Source organism: Felis catus, chromosome B4 (assembly GCF_018350175.1).
Source record: "Felis catus isolate Fca126 chromosome B4, F.catus_Fca126_mat1.0, whole genome shotgun sequence".
NCBI lineage: Eukaryota > Metazoa > Chordata > Mammalia > Carnivora > Felidae > Felis > Felis catus.
In genome coordinates, this window is record NC_058374.1 from 20,801,834 (window position 1) to 20,829,690 (window position 27,857).

The 27,857-nt window shown below is 36.6% G+C and overlaps 1 protein-coding gene across 2 annotated transcripts in view; it reads right to left on the minus strand.

The window, feature by feature from the left end:
* The window catches only part of DNAJC1 (DnaJ heat shock protein family (Hsp40) member C1), a 220,993-nt gene that overhangs the window by 109,103 nt on the left and 84,033 nt on the right, over window positions 1-27,857 (minus strand). For both annotated transcript variants that reach the window (XM_003988145.5, XM_045060988.1), the window contains exons 6-7: window positions 27,687-27,780; window positions 14,191-14,281 (exon numbers count right to left, since the gene is read on the minus strand). In XM_003988145.5, coding sequence (XP_003988194.2) covers window positions 14,191-14,281; window positions 27,687-27,780 — 185 coding nt within the window. The remainder of the gene's footprint in view (window positions 1-14,190; window positions 14,282-27,686; window positions 27,781-27,857) is intronic.

A 27,857-nucleotide genomic window follows, 5' to 3' on the forward strand; every position in this document is an offset into this window, starting at 1 on the left:
AGTTCTGTTTCTTCACTTTTATCACCCTGATCCAAGCCATCACCATTTCTTGTCTGGATTATTAAAAGAGCTCCCAACTGGTCTCTTTGTTTCAAGTCCTTGTTTCAGTCTGTTCTTCACCTCACAGTCACTCTTCTGAGAACACGTGTCAAATCATGTCACTCCTCTGCACAACCTTCCTGGGACCTCCCATTTCACTAAGAGTAAAAGCCAGGTTCTTAGAATATAAGGCTCCAAGTGATTTATGCCTCCTTTCAACTGTTTCCTCTACTTGAAACCCACTCCCTTGTCTGCCTTGCTTACTCCCTAACCCCTTGCAGGTCTTTGCTCAAATGTCTCTTTATTATTGAGGCCTTCCTTGTCCACCTTATTTAAATCGCAGTAGGCCTCCCACATCCACGTGTACACACACACGCTGCCTATCCCTCTTCCTTGTTATATTTTGCCTCAGCATCTATCACTACTCATCTTACTGATGCTTTCTACATGGGCAAAAATTCTTATTTTGTTCACTACTGAATTCCCAGTGTCTGGGACGATGTCTGGTGCTAAATAGAGAATGAATGAATGAATGAAAAAGCTCTCACTGTGGACGGATCTGGGATTAAAACTCAGCCTCTGCAATTTACTAGCTCTTTTTCTTATGGTCCTTTACTGTTTTGTAAAATGCGAATAATGGTAATACTGAATCTGATGAGTTGTTAATGGGAAATAAATGAGATTAACACATATAAAATTATTAAAATGAACGTGGAAAAGAAAGAACTTATAAAGAACTATGCAAAAAGATAGTATTATCATGATTTACAAATTACTATCCTAGGGGTGCCTGCATGGTTCATTCAGTTAAGTGTCCGACTCTTGATTTCAGCTCAGGTCATGATCTCGCGGATGGTGAGTTCAAGCCCTGCGTCGGGCTCTGTGCTGACAGCCTGGAGCCTGCTTGGGATTCTCTGCCCCTCCCCCACTTGCTCTCTAGCTCTCTCTCAAAGAAAATAAAACTAATCTTAAAAAAAAAATTACTATCCTAATATACAAAGAGGGGCTGTTCTGGAGAAAGGAAGAATTCCTAAAACACATATGTGGGCCAGGAGAAACAACAAAAGGAAAACATCAAAAGAAGCCACAAATTAATACATAATTTTCTATGAATTTTATTTCACCTTCAAATAAAAAATTGCCGGGTGAACAGGAAACTTTGAAGGGAGGAGTAGTATCATGCATTCATTCACTCACTTTTCATTCAAGTCTGTAAAGTTAGCTTATGCCAAGAATAATGTACATTAAGAACATAGTACTGTGGGAACAGTTCCAGTTAGAAAGGGTTATTTTAACTAGAAATTATGTGGTATCTAACCACTATATTTTACCTTATATTGCTTAAACACGTTTATATTTTCAGGCTTTTGAGATGGTGACTTTTTAAAAAAAAGTTCCTGACACTGTAATAGACAATTAGCAATTTAAATGACAGGTGAGTCTAATAAAAGTATCAAAAAACTAAAAAGACAGCATTACCAGAGTACCATACGAGCCCAAATTAGGCAACCAGGTTTTGTTTTTCAAAATATTTCTCATGAAAGGGGAAGAAGTCATAGAACTGATTCCTCATGACGTACGTCGCGTTACTCAGTTTCTCTCAATTCCTTTATTTTGAGCAAAGTACTGTTTGAAGAAAACACGTATAAGCTAGAATCCACCTCATCAGTACTAGTTTTTGCCTTCTTGAAGAGAATCAGTTATAAACAAATAAATGTATTTATTATGTCTAGGGTGTTGTATCACACTTTCAAGTGTTTGATGTTTTTGTAAAGAAGCATTTAAAAAAAAATCACTTAAAGGGACACCTGGGTGGCTCAGTCAGTTAAGCATCCAAACCTTGATTCTGGTTCAGGTCATGATCTCACAGTTAGATCGAGCCCTGCGTCAGGTTCTGTGCTATCAGCATGGAGTCTGCTTGGCATTCTCTCTCCCTCTCTCTCTCTCTGCCCCTCCCCCTCTCACTCTCGCTCTCTTAAAATAAACTTTTTTTTTTTAAATCGCTTAAAAAAAGTAATTCAAAACTTCCACTTCTAAAAAAATGGAGGGAAAGTACTTTTCCATACTCCTCCCCCTAAGAAAATTGAAAAACCCTAAATGTTACATATAAAACAAATATAGGAAGACTGATTTTTGAAGAGAAGACAGGCCAGCTAGGTATGGCAGGACATGATGAACACCAAGGTGGTGAGTACCCTGGGTTTCCTCGCATAGCAAGACAAGTTTAGATAATAACTGATTTACTTCAAGCAAACAAAAGACAAAATTGTGGCCAACCTCTTCTCCTTGCCAGCAAAGGCTGATGGGAAGCCTAGACTTCTGTCACTGTGAGGCTATAATAAGGCACCCCAATCTCCCTACCAGGGTGATGTGGGAGAAGATTGTGTAGGAAGCCAGACTTTCTTTCCTACCCCTTCCTCCTGTAAAGTCAATGGCAGGGGTAGGGGTAGCCTGGGGTTCCATAGCTACCCAGGGGTAATGAGGCATCCCTCCCCATTGCTTTCAGGGTGGCTTCAGAGAAAGCCTACAGGAGAGTTAGGGCTTTCACAACTGCCCAGCAGTAAAGAGACCAACACTCCACAATGTCAGCAAAGGCCAGGTGGGGAGCTGTAAGTAGGCCTGCTTACCTATGCCAGCAAGGGGATATTAGTGGAGTGTTCTTAGAGGCAGCCTACTGGTAAGTGAGGACACTCACACCTGCCCAACCCTAGGAAGATCCACAACCACCCTCTCCTGCAGCTATAAAACAGGCCATGGACTTCCACCCCTACCTGAGTGTAACAGGGCAGCAACTCTCCCCTTCCTCACCTCAGCTACAGCATTGCCATAGAACATCAGGTAAGGTGGTATACTTAAACAAGATTTTGAGAACTATAACATAATAGCCAAAATGTCCAAGTTTTAATTAAAAAAAAAATCCCTCATCAAACCAAGAACCAAGAGTATCTCAACTTGAATGAAAAATATAATCAACAAGATGAAAAAGACATCCAAAGGATCCGACTGGGATTTTAGAGAAGGCATATAAAAATGGTTTCACATGTAATAATGAACATCCTCAAAACAAATGAAATAAAAAGTCAACAACAAAGACCCAGAAGACATACAGAACAACCAAGTGGAAATATCAGAACTGAAAATATGCTAACTAAAATAAAAAAATGTAATGATTGAGAACTCAACAGAAAAATGGAACAGAGGAAGTCATCAGTTAAATTGAAGACAGAATAATAGAAATTGCCTAATCTGAAAAACAGAGAAAATAAACAAAAAAATAAATAAAAAGAGCAGAGCCTTGGGGACTTTTGGGAGCATAAAAACACTCCATTAAACAACAGCAGAATATATGTTCTTTTCAAATTCCCATGGGATATATACGTAGCTAGACCGTATCTTGGGCCATAAAACACATCTCAACAAATTTAAATGAATTGAGATCATACAGAATGGGTTTTCTTTTTTTTTTTTTTTCTAACAATTTAACGTGTTTTTTTTTTTTGTTTTTTTTGTTTTTTTTTTTTTTTGAGACAGGGAGAGACAGAGCATGAACAGGGGAGGGTCAGAGAGAGGGAGACACAGAATCTGAAACAGGCTCCAGGCTCTGAGCTGTCAGCACAGAGCCCGACGCAGGGCTCGAACTCACGGACCGCGAAATTATGACCTGACCCAAAGTCAGCCGCTCAACCAACTGAGCCACCCAGGCGCCCCCAGAATGGGTTTTCTGACAACAATGTAACCGAACTAAAAATCAATAACAGAAAAATAACAGAAAAATTCCCAAACACTTGGAAACTAAATAACATCCCTAAAACAATCCAGGTATCAAAGAAGAAGTCTCAAGGAAAAAAAAAATACTGAACTGAATCAAATGAAAATATAATGTATCAAAATAGGTGGGACACAGACAAAACAGTGCTGAGAGTGGAATTTTAAGCACTAAAAGTTTACATTAGATAAGATGAAAAACCTCAAGACCATAATCTAAGCTTCCATATCAAAAGCAAACAAAACCAAAACAAGATCAAGCAGATGGAAGAAAATAATAAAATTAAGAACAGAAATAAATGAAATAGAAAACAAAAGCAATAGATAAAAATCAATGAAACAAAGAACTAGTTCTTTGAAAAGATCAATAAAATTGACAAACATCTGGCAAAACTGACGAAGAAAAAAAGTTACCAATGTTAACACTGAAATAGGAGAAATCACTACAGGACATGCAGACATCAAAAGGATAGTAAATTAGTTTTAAAAACAACAGTGCACACATAAATTTGACAATTTAGGTGGAACTGACCAATTGCTTGAAAAATACAAACCACTGCAACTCCCCATAAAATAGATATATAAAATAGATATTTGAATAGCCTTGTAATTACAAAATAAATTTAACTTGTAATTTAAAAACTCCCAAAATAGGCCAATATTAAATGGTCTCACCAGGGAATTCTACCAAATGTTTACAGTATTAACACCAATTAAATACAGTCTCTTTCTGAAAATAGGAGAACGCTTCCAATTCCTTAGATGTTAGTACTACTCTGATACCAAAACATACAAAGACAGTACAAAAAGAAAACTATAGACCAAAATCTCTCATATGGATGCAAAAATCTTTAGCAAAATATTAGCAAATAGAATTTGGCAATATATGAAAAGAATTATATACCAAGATTATATGATATTTACTGCAGGGATGCAAGTCTAGCTCAATATTCAAAACTCAATCACTATAATACACCAAATTAACAAGTAAAGAAATATCACAAGATCATCTTAAGTGATACAAAAAATTAACAAAAGTCAACCTCTAGTCATGATAAAAAAAACTCTGAAAATTTGGAATAGAGGGAGACTTCCTCAACTTCATATAAAGTATCTAACAAAAAACCCCTACAGTTTACATAATTAATGGTAAAACACTAAATGCTTTCCACCCAAGTTTGGAAATAAAGGAAGGATGTCCTCTCACACCACTCTTGTTCAACATAGTTTTGAAAGTTCTAGCTAGCAAAATAAGAAATGAAAAGATAATAAAATGCATATAGATTGAAAAGGAAGAAATGAAACTATCCCTATTGTCATATGACATGATTGTCCATACTGAAAATTCAAGGAACCTATATAAAAACTTCTATAATTCACAAGTAAATCTAGCAAGGTTGCAAGATACATAATTAAATATAAAAATTAACTGCATTTTGGGCATCTGGGTGGCTCAGTCAGTTGAGACTCCAACTCTTGGTTTTAGCTCAGGTCATGATCTCATATGTATGAGGTCAAGCCCCGTTTCAGGCTCTGTGCTGACAGCATGGAGTCTGCTTGGGATTCTCTCTCTCCCCTCCCATGTGTGTGCTCTTTCTCTCACTCTCTCTCTCAAAAATAAATAACCTTAGAAAAAATTAAAGAAAAAATCAACTGCATTTCTTCACCTGCAGTGAACACATGGAAAGTGAAATTAAAAACCCAATACCATGTATAATCACTCAAAAAGAAAAACATTTAGATATAAATCTAACAAAGATTTGCATACTCAAATCTACAAAACACTTAAGAAAGAAATCAAAGAAGATATAAGTAGCCAGAGATTAAAGGACTCCAGATAGTAATATCCACTTCTCCCCAAATTGATATACAAGTTTAACATAATCCCTAAAGTTTCAGCAAGATTTTTTGCGGATACACAGGTGATTATTCTAAAATTTATATATAAAGGCAAAGGAACTAGATTGGCTAAAACATTTTGAAAAAGGATAGGAAAGTGGAAGAATCACCCTAGTTGACCTAAAAAAAAAAAAAAGAGGGGCGCCTGGGTGGCTCAGTTGCATGAGTGTCTGACTTTCGATTTTGGCTCAGGTCCTGATCACAGGGTCATGGGATCAAATCCACATCAAGCTCTGAGCTGAGCATGGAGACTGCTTAAGACTCTCTCCCTCTCTCCCTCTGCCCCTCTCCCACTTGCACATTTGCATGCACGCACTCTCTCTCCAAAAAAATTTAATTTAATTTAAATTTAAAAATAGTGCTAGAAAAACTGGCTATCCATAGGCAAAAAATAAAAAATAAAACCTTAACCTAAACCTCACACCTTACAAAAAATGAACTCAAAATTGATCGGGGCGCCTGGGTGGCGCAGTCAGTTACGCGTCCGACTTCAGCCAGGTCACGATCTCGCGGTCCGTGAGTTCGAGCCCCACGTCGGGCTCTGGGCTGATGGCTCAGAGCCTGGAGCCTGTTTCTGATTCTGTGTCTCCCTCTCTCTCTGCCCCTCCCCCGTTCATGCTCTGTCTCTCTCTGTCCCAAAAAAAATAAACGTTGAAAAAAAAATTAAAAAAAAATGGATCATAGATTTAAATGTAAAACATAAAATTAAAAAAATTTTAGAAGAAAACATGGGATAAAATTTTTAGAATAGGGCTCGGTGAAGAGTTTTTAAAAATAACATAAAGAGCATAATCCACAGAAAATAGCAACAATAAATTGGACCTCATCAGAATTAAAAACCTGATCTGTGAATAACTATTAAGAAGATGAAAGACAAGCTACAGATTGGAAGAAAACATTTGTAAACCACCTATCTGAAAATGAGTCATATATAGATTATATAAAGGAGTCTCAAACTCAATGGTAAAAAAAAAAAAATATATATATATATATATATATATATATATATATATATATATATCCAATTAGAAAATAGGCCAAAGACATGAAGAAAGAATTTACTGTAGAAGACACGCAGATGGCAAATAAGCCCATGAATGTTTCAGCATCGCTGGCCAAGGAAATGCAAATTAAGACCATGATGAGATATCTATACAAACTTACCAGAATAGCTAAAATTTTAAAAAGTGAGAATACCAAATGCCGGTAAAAGTACAGAGATATTAGATCTCTCATATATTACTGGTAGGAATGTAAAAAGGTACACAAGCACTCTGGAAAATAATTTGGCAGTTTCTTTGAACTCTAAACATAAACCTATCACCCAGCAATCGCACTTCTGGTCATTTATCCCGGATAAAAACTAGGTTCACCCAAAAATGTACACCTGACTATTCACAGTAGCCTTATTTGTAACAGTCAAAAACCAGAAGCAACCAAAATGTCCTATACTGGTGAAAAGTTCAACAAATTGTGGTACAGCCATACCCGGGATAAACAGGGACGAACTACTGATACATGGAACAACTTCAATGGATCTCAAGAGTATTATGCTGAGTGAAAGAGCCAATCTCAAAAAGTCAAATATTGTATGATTCTCCAAATCACATTCTCTAAATCATATAGTCAAAATGACAAACAGAGATAAAAAATAGATTAGTAGTTGCCAGATATTAGGGATAATGGGGGAACCAGAGGAGATGGGTGTGATCATAAAGGGGTAGTGGCTGATTGGGATGGTGGTTACATAAATACACGTATGTGATAAAATGATAGAGAACTACACACACTTCATATCAAGGTCAAGTTCCCGGTTTTTAGGAGGGTACATGGGACCTTCTCTACACTACTTTTGCAACTTCCTATAAATCTATAATGATTTCAAAGTAAAAAGTTAAATAAAAAAGCAATAATTCGACAAGTGAAAACTAGATATCCACATAAAAAATAATGAAGTTGGACCCTTACCCACTATGTAGTGAAGTCCGAATGGATCAAAGACCTAAATGTAAGACCTTAAACTATAAAACTCTGAAGGAAATACAGCGCAAAAGCTTTAAGACACTGGATTTGGCAAATGATTGCTTTGATATGACAACAAAGGCACAGACAACAAAAGAAAAAATAGACAAATTAGACTTCATGAAAAAATTGTGTGCATCAAAAGACAATGTCAACTGAGTAAAAAGGTAACCCACAAAATGGGAGAATATATTTACAAATCATATATCTCATAAGGGATAATAGCCAGAATATATAGAGAACTCCTAAAACTTAACAAAATCAATCCAATTCAAACTTGGTATTGAATAGATATTTCTTTTTTTTTTTTTAATGGTTTATTTTTTTATTTTTGAGAGAGACAGAGACAGAATACGAACGGGTTAGGGGCAGAGAGAGAGGGAGACACAGAATCCGAAGCGAAGCAGGCTCCAGGCTCTGAGCTGTCAGCACAGAGCCCGACGCGGGGCTCGAACTCACGAACTGTGAGATCATGACTTGAGCCAAAGTCGGCCGCTCAACCGACTGAGCCAGCCAAGCACCCCACTGAAGAGATATTTCTTTAAAGAAACACCCATCAAGATGGCTACAATAAAAAAATGAAACAAAACAAAACAAAATCGGTGTTGGCAAAGATGTGGCAAAAATGGAACCCCTGTGCACTGTCAGTGGGAATAGAAAATGGTATAGCTGCTATGGAAAACAGTATGTTGGTTCCTCAAAAAATTAAAAATAGAATTATCATATGATCCAGCAATTCTACCTCTGTGTATACCCCCAAAAGAACTGAAACCAGGGACTCAGAGTTATTTGTATACCCACGTTCATAGAAGAATTAGTCACAATAGCTAAGAAGTGAAATCAACCCAAGTAACCATTGACAGAAATTTGAAAGGATAAGCAAAATGTGGCATACACAGAGAATGGTATATTATTTATCCAGCCTTAGAAAGGAAGGAAATTCTGACACATGCCGCAACATGGATAAACCTTGAGGACTTCATGCTAAGTGAAATAAGCCAGTCACAAAAGAAAATACTATGTGATCAGCCTTACAGGAGAAACTTAGAGTAGCCAAAATCACAGAGACGGAAAGTGGAATGGTGGTTGTCAGGGGCTGTGGGGAGGTGAGACTAGGGAGTTACCGCCTAAAGGGTACAGACTTTCAGTTTTACAAGAGGAAAAGAGCTATGGGAGATGAATGGGGTGATGGCTGCACAACGTTATGCACATACTTAATACCACTGAACTGTATACTTAAAAATGGTTAAGATGGTAGATTTTGTTAGGTGTGTTTTACCATAATAAAAAATACTAGGGAAAAAAAAGAAACAATACAGTGGTTTTATTGTAGCAATCATGAAGAAAGGGAAAAAAAAATCCTAATATTAAGTGGCTAGGTACTTGTGGCTTGGGATAAAGTTTCCAGCGTCAGCACCATACATGGGACCATATTTCATTATACATGGAAATAAAGAGGATATACTCTGTTAATAAGCTGTGTTAATAAATAAGCTGTGTTGATCACTCAAAAAGCAGTTTTACTGATTTACTGATTACAAAGATCTTCCTGTCAAAAATGTTACTGAAAAGTTTTAATAAATTCTTTTAACAAGTGTGAAATAGAAAAGAACAATACAGTAAGTATTTCATTAACCCATTTGACAAGTATTTCCTGAGTTACCTATCATATATCTGGCATTGTTCTAGGCTCTGGGGTTACAGCTGTAAACAAGACAGACAAAAATACCTTCCTGCATGAAGCTTATACATGGACACATTATTTTATAAAAAGCATAATATTAAGAAGTATATTTTTAGTTCCAAATTAAGTAAATTAATTGTTAAAATTTTAGTTCAAATTTAATCTAAAGCCATAAATGTTTACATATTCAGTTGGATAAACAGGTTTTAAAATCATTTCAGTGGGAAAACTAAGATTGTGTTAAGACGGCATTATACTAAAGCCTACACCACATAGAATTTGAAATATTGAAGGAATTGTAAATTTACATTTGAGCTATATGATTTAAAAAATCCACACTGCATTGTTACTTGAGCAAAGTACCTAAGAAATAATACTGTTCTTTAGATATTCTCTGCCTACATATAAACTCTTGGGACCGGGGCTCCTATCAGGTTTTACTATATAACACACTTCCTAAGTTAAGGTACAGAGTTTCTGTTTGGTCATGTTTCCAAACGTACTGGAGCTACTGACTGGAATATGCTTTTTCCTAGGTTATCTCCGACAGTGTTCTCCCACCCACGAGCACACTGTATTACCACAGGGTAAATGTGCTAACCTAAATTGGAGTTACCTCTACCCTATCTCCTTTGTCCTCCTCACAACCAACCCCTTAAATCAGCACTAGCATCTCATTTCTTCACGGACCTGAGTTTTCTAAAAGCCAGTCTTCCTTTACCCTAGGGAAGGTGAATGTTTTCTCATCCTGTCCCCCTAAAAAGTCCTCCACCTTCTCGCTGTACTTAGGTCCATCACTGGGGTGTGCAATGGGGACCACAAAACTAGGAGAAAATATAATTAATGTCTGGAACTATCATATCTGCAGCCAAAAAAGTACTTGACTGTAAGGCTTTGATTACTTGATTTTGTTTCTGTTTGACATCATATAAGGTATGGAGAAAAAGATAAGGGAAATATTAAGTTTTACTTCTATTCTTCCTCCCCCAATTTTGTCTATTCAAATTTTCACCTTTAGAGCCAATTTATTTATAAAATAACTCATTTTTCCCATTCATGATATGAGCTGTTTCATTATAGTACTTAGAATTTGCATCTATTGACTTAGAAGAAAACTCATATAATTAGAGACTGTATAAAAATATCATTAACAATGAAAAAGTCATATGTATAAATATTCAACGTATTGAAATATAAAACATAAAAATTGATTAAGCTTGTAATAAATAAATAAATAAATAAATAAATAAATAAATAAATAAATAAGGGCTTCTAGTTTTCCAAACAGATATCACATCTTCTGCATAGACTCCCAGAACAATGATGTTTCTTTTTAAGAAATCGTCCTTTCCGTATTTCCCGTTCTAACACACTGTTTTAATGAAACCACCACACCTTACGGTCTGGCCCTCCGAGGGTACTGCACAATCTCAGCAGTAGAGCAGATTTCTTGAGGGCAGATTAGCAATTAGGTCATGAAAAACAGGCAGCATAAAATAGCTACTGCTAATCTACATGAGAAGCATTTACTCAATTAAGCAGATGGAAATGTTATTATGAACTCAGTACTCCAATGATGGTCTTTAAAATTAAGAAGGATAGGGGCAAATGAAATGCACACTGGGGGATTTGGGGCCTTTATATATTAATTCTAAAGTATACAATGCAGAACACTGTAATGAAGTTAACAAAATTAATTAAAAGATTCTTTGCATGTAACCATTAGAGACTACATTAAAAAATACATGACAGTTTCTGACATTATTAATAATGTGACTGTACCTTAACATTCTTAATGTTGATACCATGACCTTTCCCTAATATACCACTGATACCAAAAACATGAGCATGAGAAGTCTTATTACTCATGGCTGGTATGAATACGGTTTTTAATATGCTTTCTGGTAGTGCTGTTTCCATTTTGAGTTTCAATAACTGATAAGCTCGTGATGAATTTTCAAATATTTAAAAGATTACTATGTATTTTTACTAGCAAACAGAGTTTTCATATATTTATGTATTCGAACATGTGTTTCTTTACATCATCTTTTTATTAGACAATAACAAAAAAAACCCAGAATTATTAATCTGCTTAAAAACCTCCATCAAACTCTTAGAACAAAAATCTTCAAGTGACTTTGGGAAAATGGTCACAAACAAGGAATTTTTACATTGTGATAAAATATCTTACATTGTGATACATATTTTATGTCTAACTCCTATTTTCCAAGTTTTAGTGTATAAACTTAACAAATTATTATTAGAGTTCTACTATATATGCCAAAATTATAACAATTAAGTGGTTTGTTACAAAAGCTACATAAAAATAAGCTGTGCCTATGAAAGCTATAAAATGTATATCCACATTAACTCTAAATATTACATTTAGACTTTTATTCAACGTTTATTTATTTTTTTTGGGACAGAGAGAGACAGAGCATGAACGGGGGAGGGGCAGAGAGAGAGGGAGACACAGAATCGGAAACAGGCTCTAGGCTCCGAGCCATCAGCCCAGAGCCTGACGCGGGGCTCGAACTCACGGACCGCGAGATCGTGACCTGGCTGAAGTCGGACGCTTAACCGACTGTGCCACCCAGGCGCCCTAGACTTTTATTGATTTACTCACCGTAATTAAAACTTCTCAACAATTACTATAACAAACTTGTTTCAGTATTTTTAATATAACAATAATAGTCATTTGCCCACTCTTTCTCCCCAACGCTTATCTTTATATGTAATCTTCTATCATCCTAAACTCTTTCTTTTTTTTTTTTTTAATTTTTTTTTCAACGTTTATTTATTTTTAGGACAGAGAGAGACAGAGCATGAACGGGGGAGGGGCAGAGAGAGAGGGAGACACAGAATCGGAAACAGGCTCCAGGCTCTGAGCCATCAGCCCAGAGCCCGACGTGGGGCTCGAACTCACGGACCGCGAGATCGTGACCTGGCTGAAGTCGGACGCCCAACCGACTGCGCCACCCAGGCGCCCCCTTAAACTCTTTCTTAACAGAAATCTACTTTTTGATATCCTTGGCTTGAAAATTACATAGTATGTAGAGTTGTTGAGTTTATTTAAGTTTATTTACTCTGAGAGAGACAGAGACAGCATGTGCAGGGAAGGGGCAGAGAGAGAGAGAGAGAGAAAGAGAGAGAGAGAGAGACAGAACCACAAGCAGGCTCTGCACTGACTGAAGCGGGGCTCGAACTCATGAAACCGTGAGATCAGGACCTGAGCCGAAACTGAGAGTCAGACTGACTCTTAATGGACTGAGCCACCCAAGTACCCTGAAACTTTATAAGTTAAATTATGTGCTCCTTAAAACAGAGTTCTATACAGGATAGGTGCTCATTAATATTCATGGTATGGCATTAATTCATATATTCATCCAATATATCCATTTACTGTGCGCCAGGACACTGTAGTTAATTCTGCAGACATAAAGATAAAAAAGAAACAGCCCCTGTTCTAAAGCTGCCCAGACACCTGAAGGATTGTGGTAGGGAGAAAAATGGACCCTTGAAGATGTCCACATTCTATTCCCGGAGTCTGGCAATATTTTACCTTAGATGGCAAAAGGGATTTTGCAGATATGATTAAGATTGAGCACCCTGAAAAGGGAGACTATCCCGAATTACCCAAATTTGCCCAGTCTAATCACATGGGCCCTTAAAAGCAGAAACTTTTCCCAGTTACAGTCAAAGAAAGACGTGACTCCAGAAGCAAAGCCGGACATCACACTGCTGCCTTTGGCTCAGTCGGTTAAGCCTCCAATTCTTGATTTTGGCTCAGGTCAAGATTTCATGGTTCGTGAGTTGGAGTCCCACGGTTGGACTCCATGCAGACAGTGTGGAACCTGCTTGGGATTCTCTCTCTCTCATGTGCGTGCATTCTCTCTCTCTCTCTCTCAAAATAAATAAGCTAAATTTTTAAATGTTTATTTATTTTTGAAAAAGAGAGAGAGAGCAAGCAGGGAAGGGGCAAAGAGACAGTGAGACAGAGAATCTGAAGCAGGCTCCAGGCTCTGAGCTGTCAGCACAGAGCCCAATCGGGGGCTCGAACCCACAAACTGCGAGATCATGACCTGAGCCAAAGTTGCATGCTTAACTGGCTGGGCCACCCAGGTACCCCAATAAATAAACTTAAAAAAAATAAAGCAAAGTAAAGGGAGGAGGGGATATATGTGGGAAAGATGTAGATCTGTCAAAACGAGACAAAAAGACCGGGGCTGGAGAAATGCCTTCTTTAATTGTATGTTTAACTTTTCCTAAAATCAGCAAGTACTGCCTTTAGTGTTCAGTAGAAGACTTCAACACACCGATAATTTAGTCCAGGGTTTTCATGTTGTATAATAATACATCAACTAATGATGAAGCAAAGACTTTCAAAACAAAAGTCATTGCTATTTTCAGGTTTCTGAGTTGATACTGTTTTATAGCAAGTTGAATGACCAACTGGACAGAAATGGCACTAAATATCAATGACAATTACAACACTGGGGTATGTTAGGACTTCCTTGATTTGGGATGCTTCCTAGATTTGACAAACTATATGACTTCATGTGGATTTTATCCCCCCTCTGATACTGAACTATGGGTGGTTCAGCAATAACTAATATAGTACTTTCCACATCTAATACATTAAGGAAGTAACTGCTCTTAGAGAATGGTAATGAAAGCACAGAAAATTTAATTACTTTTGACTTTAAAGGAAAATCCAAATTTAAATAATCAGTCTTATGTGATATTGTTAACACAGTAAGAAGACAATGTTTAAAACTCACTTTGAAGTGTTTCAAGTTCAGCCCGACTCAATGCATCTTCCTTTTTCTTCAATCTTGTTTCTTTATATTTAGCATAAAACTCCCCGGCATCCTTAAAAAAGAAGTTACAAAGAAATTAACATAAAGATCGGTTTGCTGTGATACTACGTCACGCACAACTTCATTTTGAAGCCGTGTATTGTCTTCCTTTCAGTTTATGGTTTTAAATTGTATGATGAACACAAGAAACAATAAATGTTTCTCCCCGATTTTTCTCTCTCAGAGAGCTTATTTATTAAGGCCAGAACCTGCGTGAGTATAAATCTAAGGAGAGTTTTTTCTCTCAGACGTGGAAGGGAGGACTCCTCTTCCTGTTTTCTACCACTGTTTGTGTTCTCAACGTTGGGCTACTCCATGGACAAAGAGAAGACACACTTGCTGAATTAAGCTAAATGGGCACAGTAAGTTATGTCACTGTGACTAACAAAGCACTATTTTCATATTCATCCCTTCACCTCAAAAGATTTTCAAAATTCTCATATGCAAATCTGATTAAGAAACCTATCTGACCCTGTCAATACAAGTGAAGATGTCATTCCTCCTTCCACCACGCTGAGATCAGTTCCTGTCATGGAGGCTTGAGGACTGAGGACACATACTTAGGTGTCCAAATACAGTGGCTAAAGTGTCAAGGAGTGGCACACAGGCAAGACTCTAGCAGAGTGCTGAAAAAAGATCAGGCCTACAATAATCACAAACGTGGAGATCAACAAATTGATGCTCTAAGCATATGAAGATCCTGACAATGAGAAAAACAGAACAGGTAATTTTCCACTACCTCTTGGCTTCAACTTCATTCATCACACAGCAATACTACTTGTAACTGCCAGGCCACATTGTGCTTTTAAGTCTTTGCATACCCTTTGCCCACTAACTAGAATATTTTGCTCCCCTGCCATTATTTTGATGAACTCCTATTCATCCCTGAAAACTATTCAAGCATCACCTCCTTTTGCAAGGTTTTCTGACCTTCCCTGGCAGAGGAATTCTCTCCTGTATACTGCTTCTGTGTTTAAGCACACTTCTAGGATTGCTTGTATCATGCTATATTCTCTCCTAGAAAATGGGAAATCTGAGACAGGGGTACTTGTGTGCCCAGAGCACAGAATCTGGTATAAAACAGGTACACAATAAATATTCATTGAACTGAACTAGGTCAAAATATATGAGAAATCTTGTAAAGGAAGAAATGAAAGGGCTTGTGTGTGGAATAGGAAAAAGAGAGCTATCAAGGATTAACTCTAGGGTAACATTCCCAGATTTTAAGATTCCTAGGGCAGATACATCATAGACTCATCTGAGAGGGTTTATTTTTGAAGGAAATACAGGAACAAAAGCTCTATCCTGATTCAAATGGAAATGCATGAACACTTAAACCCCAGAATGGAATTTTCTCTTTTCATCTGTGACCGTCCAAGAAAAGTTAAAGCTTTTCTTAGAGTCTGTATCTCTTGGGCTCGTATCAGAACTCTCCCATCTGACGATGAATTAGGTAAATAATAGGCATTCCTAAAATCACTGGATCCGTATAATAAAGATGTATCTCTTATTCTCCCATTCTCATTTTCATGTTCCTACCTCATTTCTACCAGGACTCCACAAGCCCTGGGTCAGCGAAATAGTGGTATAACTTGAAGGGTACAGAAAGTCATGAATCCAACATACTCATCCTCCCAGTCCATATATACTTTAAAATGCAACAGGATTTGGGGTTAAGGATTTATAGCCCCTTAACATTCCCTGCACCCCTAAAAAAACCTCAGCCCTGGAATACTCTTATTTCCTTTAAGCCACATCAGTCATTTGTTCCATGACGGGAATGAATGAATGAATGAGCTTATTACCTTCTTTCCGGGCAGTAGTTTTTATTTTTTATTTATTAAAAAAAAATTTTTTTAATGTTTATTTACTTTTGAGAGAGAGAGAGAATGCAAGCTGGGGAGAGGCAGAGAGAGAGGGAGACACAGAATCCGAAGCAGGCTCCAGGCTCTGAGCTGTCAGCACAGAGCCCGATGCAGGGCTAGAACCCACAGACCTTGAGATCATGACCTGAGCTGAAGTCGGACACTTAACCGACTGAGCCACTCAGGCGCCCCCAGGCAGTAGTTTTTAATAGTAGGGAAAAGGTCAGAATAGCACTGGACCCTTGAAGGGAGCAGGAAAGGTGGCACCATACAAGAAAAAGGGGCACAGATAAGTTATCTATGAGATGTGAAAGAAGGTAGGTTGAAATCAAACATCATAGTACAGTATAGTGAGAGAAAATACAGTGATTACTAGGACAGATTTTGGAGCCAGACATGACTTGAATTAAGGTCTCAGCTCTGCCTTCTTTCAGCCTAAATAGGATTCAGCAAATTACTTCACTCAGCGTTGTGTGAATTATCTCATTCATAAATGGGGACGATCACAGAGCTACTGGGAAGACTGAAGTGCCGATACATGTATCAAACACTCAGAATAACATCTTGCACACAGGCTCTCTATATGTTACCTATTTTTATTATTACCTATTTTACCAAAGCCTTATTCTCTACCACAAAAAGTGAGTTTTTCTGCTTCAGACCTCACCAAAACTCCCGCAGAATCCTATAACTTCTTGCTTATGAGGCTTTCTTCACCTGCACCCTCTCAAAACAAAAATCTTTTACTTGGTAATAGCAGCCTCTTCCTAGTGGTTCTACCAAACTTGAGTATTTCTCTGTTCGCGTTTCTGCTTCCTGCTACAGTACAGAATTCCACTAAAAATTCCTCTTTGAAATTACCCATTTGACCCCCAAATCACACTTATCTGAGGATCATTATCCACTCAGTCACTTTACCCTACTTCACCTAATTCCAAGAGTTTTAACACATTCCCCAACTGCACTCACGGTTTGTTCTAGGCCAAGAATCCGTTCCTTCTTTCGCTCCGTTTCTAAGCATTTATTTAAATGTTTCTCATCCTTTTTCTTGTCATATCGTACTTGTACTTGTAAACCATAATAACAATATGCCTACTCCAGAAAGGCTCACTTCTGTAAGAAACCTATGATCTCAAAGAACTCTACTGCATTCAACACCCTACACCACTCCAACCCTCCTTGTGTGCAGTTTGGTGTACCACACATTAAGGTACACTGACAAACTGAAACACTTTAAAAGGAAAGTGATCAAATGGTAGGGAAGCTTGAAATTATTTCTTAAAAGGGGGTGGAGATCAGATTAGAGATAACCTGATAACTATCATAGAATATCTTAAGGGTCATTATAGGAGAGAATGGTGTATTCTAGAGATGGAAGTTTTGATTTTGGATAAATATAAAGAAGAGCTTTCTAATAATTAAAATTACCTTAAAATGAAAGAGACTGATCTCAAAGGTAATATTCAAGAAGAGACCTATGGCTATTATTTAAGGTATATTCTAAGTGAGAATCACATAGTCAAAGGGGTTGAATGAGAGCAGTTGTTTTGTTATCAAAAACAAATTTTTTTTTTTAGTTAGTTTGTTTCAAGTTATTATTTGACTTCCAGTTAGTTAACATATTGCGTAGTATTTCTTTCAGGAGTAGAATTTACTGATTTATGACTTACATATAACAGCCAATGCTCATCACAACAAGTGCTCTCCTTAATACCCACCAGCATTTTTTTTAAATTTTTTTAACGTTTATTTATTTTTGAGACAGAGACAGAGCATGAATGGGGGAGGGTCAGAGAGAGGGAGACACAGAATCCGAAACAGGCTCCAGGCTCTGAGCTGTCAGCACAGAGCCCGACGCGGGGCTTGAACTCACGGACCACGAGATCATGACCTGAGCCGAAGTCGGCCGCTTAACCGACTGAGCCACCCAGGCGCCCCATACCCACCAGCATTTTAACCCATCCCCCTGCCCACTTCCCTTCCAGCAGCCCTCAGTTTGTTCTCCATAGTTAAGAGTCTGTTTTATGGTTTCCTCTCTATTTTTCCTCCTATGTTCATCTGTTTCATTTCTTTTTTTTTTAAATTTTTTTTTTAACGTTTTATTTATTTTTGAGACAGAGAGAGACAAAGCATGAATGGGGGAGGGGCAGAGAGAGAGGGAGACACAGAATCGGAAGCAGGCTCCAGGCTCTGAGCCATCAGCCCAGAGCCCGATGCGGGGCTCAAACTCAGGGACCGCGAGATCGTGACCTGAGCTGAAGTCGGACGCTTAACCGACTGAGCCACCCAGGCGCCCCCATCTGTTTCATTTCTTAAATTCCACAGATGCATGAAATCATATGGTATTTGTCTTTCTATTTCTGAATTACTTTGCTTATGATAATAGTCTCTAGCTCTATCAACAAAATGCAATTTTGCAATTGCAAAAGGCAAGATTTTGTTCTTTTTTTGTGGCTGAGTAACATTCAATTGCACACATATGCTACCTCTTCTTTCACTTGATCTTGGCCAAAAGGCCAAGAAGCGATATATACGTAGTACCTCTTCTTTAATCCATTCATCAGTCAATGGACATTTGGGCTCTTTCCAAAATTTGGCTAGTGTTGACAATGTTGCTATAAATAATGGGGTGCATGTTTCCCTTTTAATTGCCATTTTTGTATCGAGTTAATACCTAGTAGTGCAAACGTTCAGTTGTGGGATAGTATTCTCTTTTTAACTTTTTGAGGAACCTCCATATTGTTTTACAGAGAAGCTGCACCAGTTTGCATTTGTACCAACAGGGTAAGATGGTTCCCTATTTTCTTCGTCCTCCTCAACATCTGATATTTCTTGTGTTGTTAAATTTAGCCATTCTGACAAGTGTGAGGTGAATCTCATTGTAGTTTTGATTTGCATTTCCATGATGATGAGTGATTTTGAGCATCATTTCATATACTGTTAGCCATTTGTATGCTTTCTTTGGAAAAATGTCAGTTCATGTCTTCTTCCCATTTTTTAACTGGATTATTTGTCTTTTGAGTGTTGAGTTTTATAAGTTCTTTATATATTTTGGATATTAACCCTTTGTCAGATATGTTATTTGCAAATATCTTCTCACACTCTAAATGTTGCCTTTTAATTTTATTATTTCATTTTACTCACTGTGAAGAAGCTTTTCATCTGGGTGAAGTCCCAATAGTTGCCTGCCTGCTTGCCTTCCTTCCTTCCTCCCTGCCCCTCTCTGTTTTTCTTTCTTCCTTCCCTCCCTCCCTCCTTTCCTTCCTTCCTTTCTCTTCTCTTCTCTTCCTTTCTCTTCTCTTCTCTTCTCTTCTCTTCTCTTCTCTTCTCTTCTCTTCTCTTCTCTTTTTTCTTTTCTTGCTTTTCTTTCCCTTGACCCAGGAGACATATCTAGTATGGCTGATGTCAAAGAGATTGTTACCTGTGTTCTCTTGTAGGATATTGATGGTTTCCTTTATCACATTTAGGTTTTTCATCCCTTTTGCATTTACTTTTTTTTGTGTATGGTTTAAAAAGTGGTCCAGTCGCATTAAAAGCGGTCCAGTTTCATTCTTTTGCATGTTGCTTTCCAGTTTTCCCAGCACCATTTTTTAAAGAGACTGTTTTTATTCCCTTTGGACATTCTTTTCTGCTTTGTCAAAGATTATTTGACCATGTGGCTTTAGGTCCATTTCTGGGTTTTCTATTCTGTTCTGTTTATCTCTGTGTCTTTATTTGTGCCAGAAACAACAAAAAAATTTTTTTTAATAAAAAAAAAAATGAGTAGTTGTTTTGAAACATTGCCCCCTCCCATTCTTCCTGAGTGGCTACTTCACATCAATATAATTGTCAAGTAGAGAAAATAAACATAAAGTCTCATTTTGAGTCCAAGCAAAATAAGCTCAGTTTACCTATACACAAAAAATTTGAATTTCTAAGTAAACTTCTTATCCATCTTTGTGGACATTGCCCGAAACGTAACAGAAGCTTAATAAATACTCAACGAATGAATGAAGGCTTACTTTAATCAATCAGGGCTCTGGACTGCCTAGGTTTAGCTCTGTTAAGACTTTATTAAAACTATGCGATTTACAGGGTTCCAAACAAGAGTTCCTATCGGCAATGAGCTTATAGCATAATCATCAATGAACGGAACATGAGCAAAAGTTTTTAGTTTAGAAGCCACTCTCCCGGTACTTAACAAAATTTTTTGAAGGGCTCAAAGCTTATCTACATATATATCAAGCAGGGACCTGATCTTACATTGCAGAAGTGCAGCCAACTTAAAGAATTTACATGTTATGAGTTTTCTTTGTATGTAATTGTAGAGCATGGTCCTTGTACAATAAGACCTTAGTTATATTAACTTATGCTTATTTATTGAACCGCTATTATATGTGCTGTACCTTGTTGGGATATATGGAGATTACAGGAAAAGACAAGCACTTGTCTTTAAGGCAGGTGTTAAAATAACTGAATGACCCCAAATTTGGAAAATAACCTATGAGAATAGGGATTTTTGCCTCAAAAAAAATTTTTTTTTATTTCTAGGGCCTAGAAGAGTAGCTGGTATATAGTAAGCACTCAATAAATACTTGTCGAATGAATTGCCTGAAAACAGAATAAAGCTCACCCAACATTCTATTTCCCTACATTTCCTTATCCTCTTGAGATTAGGTGGGGTCATGGGACTAGTTCTGGATGGGCTGTGGATGGAAATATCATGTGTCACCTTCAAATGAAGGCACCAAAAAGCCTGTGCAATACTCTTGCCATAGTGAGGAAGGAGGCCACATGTTCCAGATCATACAGCTGGAAGATGGTAAAGACGTCCTTGTTCTGAGTCCCCGAATGACTAGTTAGAGCAGAATGCCCTCTTTCCTACCAAGAAGTGACAGACAAGTGGTATAAGCTAGAAATATGTTAAGCCACTGGAATTTCAGGATGATCTGTACCTTGCCATAGTATATCAATCTATCCTTATTATAATATAAATAATAAGTGCTATGAAGTTAGAAGTTAGCACAGAGAATATACAATGGGAAGTTTTCAACTGGCCTAATCAGGAAGGACTTCCTAATGATAATGACCATTCATATAAGCCTTGGAGATACTGTCTCCAAGATTAGTGAGTTATGAGATGGAGAATATCCATACCACAAGCTTTTAACATTACTGACATATTGCATTTAAGTGATAAAATAACATGCTGAGCTGGTACTATTTGCCATGTTTTGGTTTTCTTTTACTTCTCCATCCCAGCTCTGTGCTGATGGCATAGAGACTACTTGGGATTCTCTCTCTGCCCCTCCCCTAATCTCTCTCTCTCTCCAAATAAATAAACATTTCCTCTTAAAAAAAAATAATAACCTTCAAAATATTAAATGACTGAAGGAAACGTAGGAAAGGAGGGAGTTGATCTAGAGTGGTACAAGCAGCGAAATGCTACCCATCACCTGTCCTAATGGGAATAAGGAACATGGGAGAGCTCTGAGGACAGGTAGCTACAAAAGAGATGAAGGATGTGCCACTTCTTTGACGGTCTGACAGCACAAATCTCTTGTTTGAAGCTTACATATAAGCTTCAACATAGGGAAATAGCGTAAGTACATTTCTGAAAATCTGCCCACAAAATATTTATGTCAAGATTTGTTCTCCCATTGGCTTATACTATAATCTCAGAGTTACACATAATGTGTAATAAAATTACAATGAAGAGCATAGGAAAAATATAAATTGGAGGCTTTGAAAAGATTTTTTTCATTTTTTTTAAAACTTTATTTTGAGAGAGAGAAAGAGAGACAAGCAAACCTAAGGGGGGCGGCGGGGGGGGGGGGGGGAAGAGCAGAGAGAGAAGGAGAGAGAATCCCAAGCAGGCTCCGTGCTTTAAGCACAGAGCCCGACGCAGACTTTGATCTCACAAACCGTGAGATCATGACCTGAGCCGAAATCAAGAGTCAAGGCCTAACTGAGCCACCAAGGCGCCCCCTATATTGTAGACTTTAAATAAGAGTCCAAAGTTTTGTACAAACACTGAATTCACAAATATTAATAAAATAAAAATAAAACAAAAAATGAGAAGCTATGCCTTCCTCTCCCTCAGTCAGTGGTATTCAAGATGTATGGCCTAACAGCTACTTTTTCCACTTGGGCTAAGAAACAGAAGAGACTAGAGAAGTCATGTATTCAGCCCCAACTCAGTGCAAGAATCCTTTAACTTTAGAATAATTATAATCAGCCTAAATACTCTGATAGGGACTTGTAAGAGTAGATAGCTTATTCATTCGCTGTAGAGTAGCTATCCTTCTAGTTATTCCACTATTGGGAAAAGTTATCTTCCTCAGCTTTTATATTTCTCATATTTTAATACTTATTTTCATCTGCTTTAAGTTTCATTTCTACCATTCACCAGTTATGTCACTTTGAGCAAACTGCCTCACCAAGCTAAGTCTTAACTACTTTTTATCTATAAAATATGGAATCTAGAGACTATATATCTCTAACATTGTACCTAACATTTTGTGTTTTTTTAAATCTTTTCTACATCTAGCAATAACCTATAAAACTCTACTTTATATTCTATCTTCGGACCTCCAAGTACTTCCATGTTATGTTCGTTCCCCTTTCAGAGGACAGAAGGAATGGAATCTTTGTCTTCTGTTGTGAGGTCTTTCCAATTTTCCTTTCTCTCTCTGTCCTTCTGTAGCAGTAGAGTTTCAGCCTTACAAAAATTCAGACGCTCTTTTCCATCCCTTTTCATTTGTTTGCATACTCCCTACATAAAGTATGTTTGTAAAGTTTTTTTTAAAGTTCTTAGAGTACTAAAAGTAAGCTTTTCCATCCCTTGGAGAATCTGTGTTTAACTCTGAGTAGAACAGGCAACTCAGCTTGCTACAATTGCCTCAAAGCCTTTTAGGAGCTTTTTTCTGCTGCTAATTAGCTGTGAATGTTTTGTTTATTTGGTTTCTGACAGAGTCCCAGCAAGCAGAAGCAAAGGGGCTAGAAAGGAAGGGCCCTGACTGTACAGAGGTGACCTCCAGGCTTGTCCACAGTTGTAGTTTCCATGGGAGAAGCTTCTTGGGAGGGAGGATGCCTCCATTTACAGATAGTTCTGTAAACTACAATATTCCCTTTACTCTCTTAGGTAACTTTTTATTTTTTAAGGTAAAAGCCACAGCATTATAGAGAAGATTCCTCTATTTTTTCAGACACTGCTCCTGGGCAATCTATGAATCCTGATGGGGGTAGGGCTATGCATGCTGGAAATTTCCTACAATAATTCTTAGTTTAACTGTGTTCACATAAGATCAGCTTGGTAGTGAGAAAAGATGGGGCTGGGACTTAACAATGGGAAAAATTTACAACTGTGGGCAGTGCACACATAAAGGAGTTTTATGTTTTATAAATTATGTAACTGAGAAATGTAATACAGCAGGTAGAGAGAAATTTGGTGAATTCCCTCAGAAACAAACTATCAAGCAAATAAATTCTCAGTGCCTAAGACCGTTTTCATCTTAGAAAGTATAGAGAACAACAACAACAAAAAGGCAGTGTAGAGAACTATGAATAAACCATAATTTAGACTGGTAATTACTTAGAATATTTGGCACTTACTGATTTTATATATGAGAAATCAAATGGTACTACCAACCTAAATTTTTATGGGCCCCAATATGTAAGATTCCAACAAAGACAGGCGATAACAAAAATTAACTAAGTTATAAGGGTTAAACTGGAAATATGCACATAGTATATTTCGTCAATTGTTTGCTACTTTCATGGTTATGAATATGTTTCAGAATATATATGATAAATCAAAAAATATCCAAAAAGGGCATTTTGGAGGCTAGGAAAATTTCTGGGTATTACAGGCTGAAATTAGCTAACACAGATGACTGGCTTAGTCATATTCCAAAAGAATGTGTATTCCCTTCAAAACTACCATGAGAAGAGAAACAGGCTGGTAAGACGCAAGTGTCACTAGGGCTAAACTTCCGATGTTAAAATTAAATTCTAAGCTCCAAGCATACAGTGCCTCTCTTGATACGGTCCCAGTTCTCTATTATATTTGAATTCATATTCCATGTCTTCTGTTGATCATTCTACTTGCTTTCTGTACTAAGACACATTTTCTCAAGTTTCCCCAACTTCTCTGCATATAGTCATGCATGTTACTCTTCTCTAATGTTCTCTCCTCACTCTATGCACACATTAACCTTCCTTCTCGTCAATTTACAAACACTCCACATTTTTTACTTTGGTTTCTCATTTGACTTTTTACTTTTCTGCATATGTGGGTGCGTGAATGATATGAGGCATACATTTTGCTAAACACAGTTATGCCCATACGCCTTTCCTTGGATATTTTCCAATCTGGGAAGTGTCTGACATTAATTTAACATTATCAAATATTTTACATGTGTCAAGTATAATAGGTTTTAGTTCTTTTGTCTCATTCTTCTAATATACCAATTATTGTAATTTTCCCATTATCTAGAACTGTCATTTTCCAACTCCTACTGGATAACCATTTAGGTGTAAGAAGTACAATAAAGGAATGGGTATTCACAGGAAGAAGTTGGAGACGAAGAGCTGTTGATATGACAAGGACAAAATTTGAGTACAGACCTGACTAGTGTAAAGGCCACTTGCTGGAAGTCTCTGAATCTCCCACTTTTAGTTTGGACCCTTCTTTATATCCAAATAGCTACATACTTACGCAGAATACTTGCAGATCAGTTTTAATGAATTTCATAAAAGTCAAGGGATTCACACACAGAAGTAAAATTCTTTTAACAGACATCTGCTTAACTAACTTACCGCATGACTATAGGAGCTAGATGTGTTAGCTCTTAAATCTGTCAGTGATAATTGTTATGTAATTATATGATTCAATTTAAATACTATATTAAAAAAGGAAAAGTGAATAGAAAAAGAGAGTTCTTTCTATGAAAACCAAGTAGATGCTTTGGAAAGCTCAATGAAAGAGTTGCTAAAAATGCTGTTAACTAGATATAAGTTAGTCAATTATGAAAGACCAGGGGAAATCATAAAACTCTGTAAGGATTATACAATTACATTGTTTGGCAAGAGTCTCGTTTAACTCTTCTTTAAGAAATCAACTGGAAGGTTGTCCTTAGAGAAACCAAAATTATAGAGACAGTGTATGCAAGAAAAAACAAAACGATGGCCCTGTATCACAAGAGTGGTCAATAAATAAATAAATGTAAAGTACATGCTTAAAATGTTTGAGGTCATATGCATCATTTTGTATACTCAGAGCTCTAGTAGGGCTCTTTTTTGACCACTGTACCAATTACCAGTTCACAATGCTTCAGGTAAGGAGGGCTTCTTCTAAATTTCACAAATATCTTATTGAAGACCTCATAGAAGTATCACATCAGAACTTCAGCGTTGTGAAGAAGGCGTATGTACTCACATTACACAATTTTATGGATGTCAGATTAATACAGAGTTACAGTAGACTGAAGAAAAAAAGAAAAAAAAGCAGACACAAATCTAATCCTAACAGCAACTATTCAGTATTGCTTTGCTGATGCTTTCTATGTTGACCAATCTGTAATACTTTCACTTTTACAGCTTGTATCAGTCTACTATATACATTATTTTGTTAGTGAACATGAAAAAACAAATCTTATATCCTCAAAACAGAATTAAAATACCAAGTATTTGTTAAAAAAAAAAAAAGGAACATTGTCTTATTTTTCTTCTTGGAATGAAATTATCAGAAAGAAATAATTACAACAAAATTTCAAAGTCAGGTTTACAAAGGTTTTAAAAACCTAATGCTTAGTGTCTCAAAACTGAAAGCAACAGGTACAACCAAGTAAGTAAAAACTTTAAAACTCATACTGATCCAACAGTTTAAGAAAGCAGAGTTTCTAAAGAGACTAAATATTTTTTGTAAAATTTCTAGTTTTTGTAACTTTTAAAAAACTTATGGCAAGGCAACATAATCTGTTAGTTCCAGACTCTGCAGGCAGATAATTTAAAATACCACCTTATAAATCTAAGCCATCTTAATATATCGGTTCTAGTTTTGCAAACTGCTCTGCATACTAACCTGGATTTATGGTAATTTTACCAAATAAACATTGTTTCAAATGACTTGGCTTACAATTACAAAGAAGTGTTTCAGACTGACATTTTATGTGATACTCCATTTACTCTGCCTCATGACTGTAAAATGCATCTACACTCTGGCTTGCCTATTGCAGATTCTAAAACAAAACAAAACAAAACAAAACAAAACAAAACAAAACAAAACAAAATGTCACTCTTAAAAAAACATAAGAAAATACATGTCCTAAAATATTTTTTGGTTACATCTTCTCACATAGATACTGGTATGACAAATATACTTTACCTCTCTCTCTTATTAAGACTTACATACACAGCATACAAGGATTGTGGGTTTTTACGCAAATAAACAAGATAATATGCTAAATAACTTATAAACAAAAGCTTTTAAATTACCAAAATACTCCAATTTTCTCTATTAACTATAAACAAAATGTATGATTCTGCAAGCAATAACTATTAAGATGAACTATTCTGATGGAAGAATTGGTAAATAATTTTGAACGACCACAAAGAAACACACTAGTGATTTTTATTTCATTTTCCCTTCTAACATAAAATTTTTGTTTTAAGAGAAAAAAGGATAAAATGCAGAAGTTGGAGTCATTCATCTCCTTAAATGATTAGGAAAAACAGCTCTGCTATGTGAAAAGAAGCGGGTAGAACTGGGTGGGAATCATCTAGCTCTCTTGTTTTTTCTAAACATTTATTTTCTGAAATGAAACATTTCCTACCCAAAATTACAACTTAAAAGAACGTCGAAATTCTAACACCCAAACTATTACATATACTTTTAAATGTTATGTTTATGTGTTCGGAATTTTCTAACCAGATGTAATAATTAAAATTTGCAAAGCAATAATTTAATAAACTATGCTTTGGTATGCTGAATTTTTTTTTAAAAATGCGAGAAAATGCCATAGAAATTATATATACCCACATTCTATTGTTTGATCGAGACCTACTAGCAACAGAAACTGATTGCCAATGTAAGACAAAATATCTCACTCCTCTTAAAGTTGCAAATAAAATGGAAAGCAATATATATTTTTGCATAATTATGCAAATGTTCATGCGTTTCCTCCCCCCCCCCCCCCACTGTGTACTTAAATGCTGTTAAAATAACAGGTGACAGGCTATTTGAGTCCTGTTCTTTTTTTTTCTGGATACACCTTAAATGATCACAGTGACTTAAATTTTTATTGCTCTTATACCTAACGATTGTATTTTTTTTTCTTTTTCTATGTCTTAGAATTCTAAGTTGTTCTAAAAGCAATGCAAGAGACAGTTATAGGGATAAACACCTAAATAAGTTTAGAACTATTCTAACTAGGTTTATACTTATATCAATTCAATCAGTATTATAAAACATCCATTGTCTATCAGTACTCGGATAGCAGACATGGGCATAAATTATTTCATGAATAATTAAAGTGAAAGCATCTAATATTATATGAAAGAGGTACACTCTACCTGGATTAGATGAGGCAATGCTTTTAGTGTAAGGCAAAACCAAATTCCCAGCTTGCATGGAAGCAAATCATGCCACTGTGGTTTCATCACTAATCTAAAAGGGAAAAAAAACAAAAACAGAAACAAAGAAGTAAAATATAGAAAGTTGGGAAACAAATATTTCTATAAAGA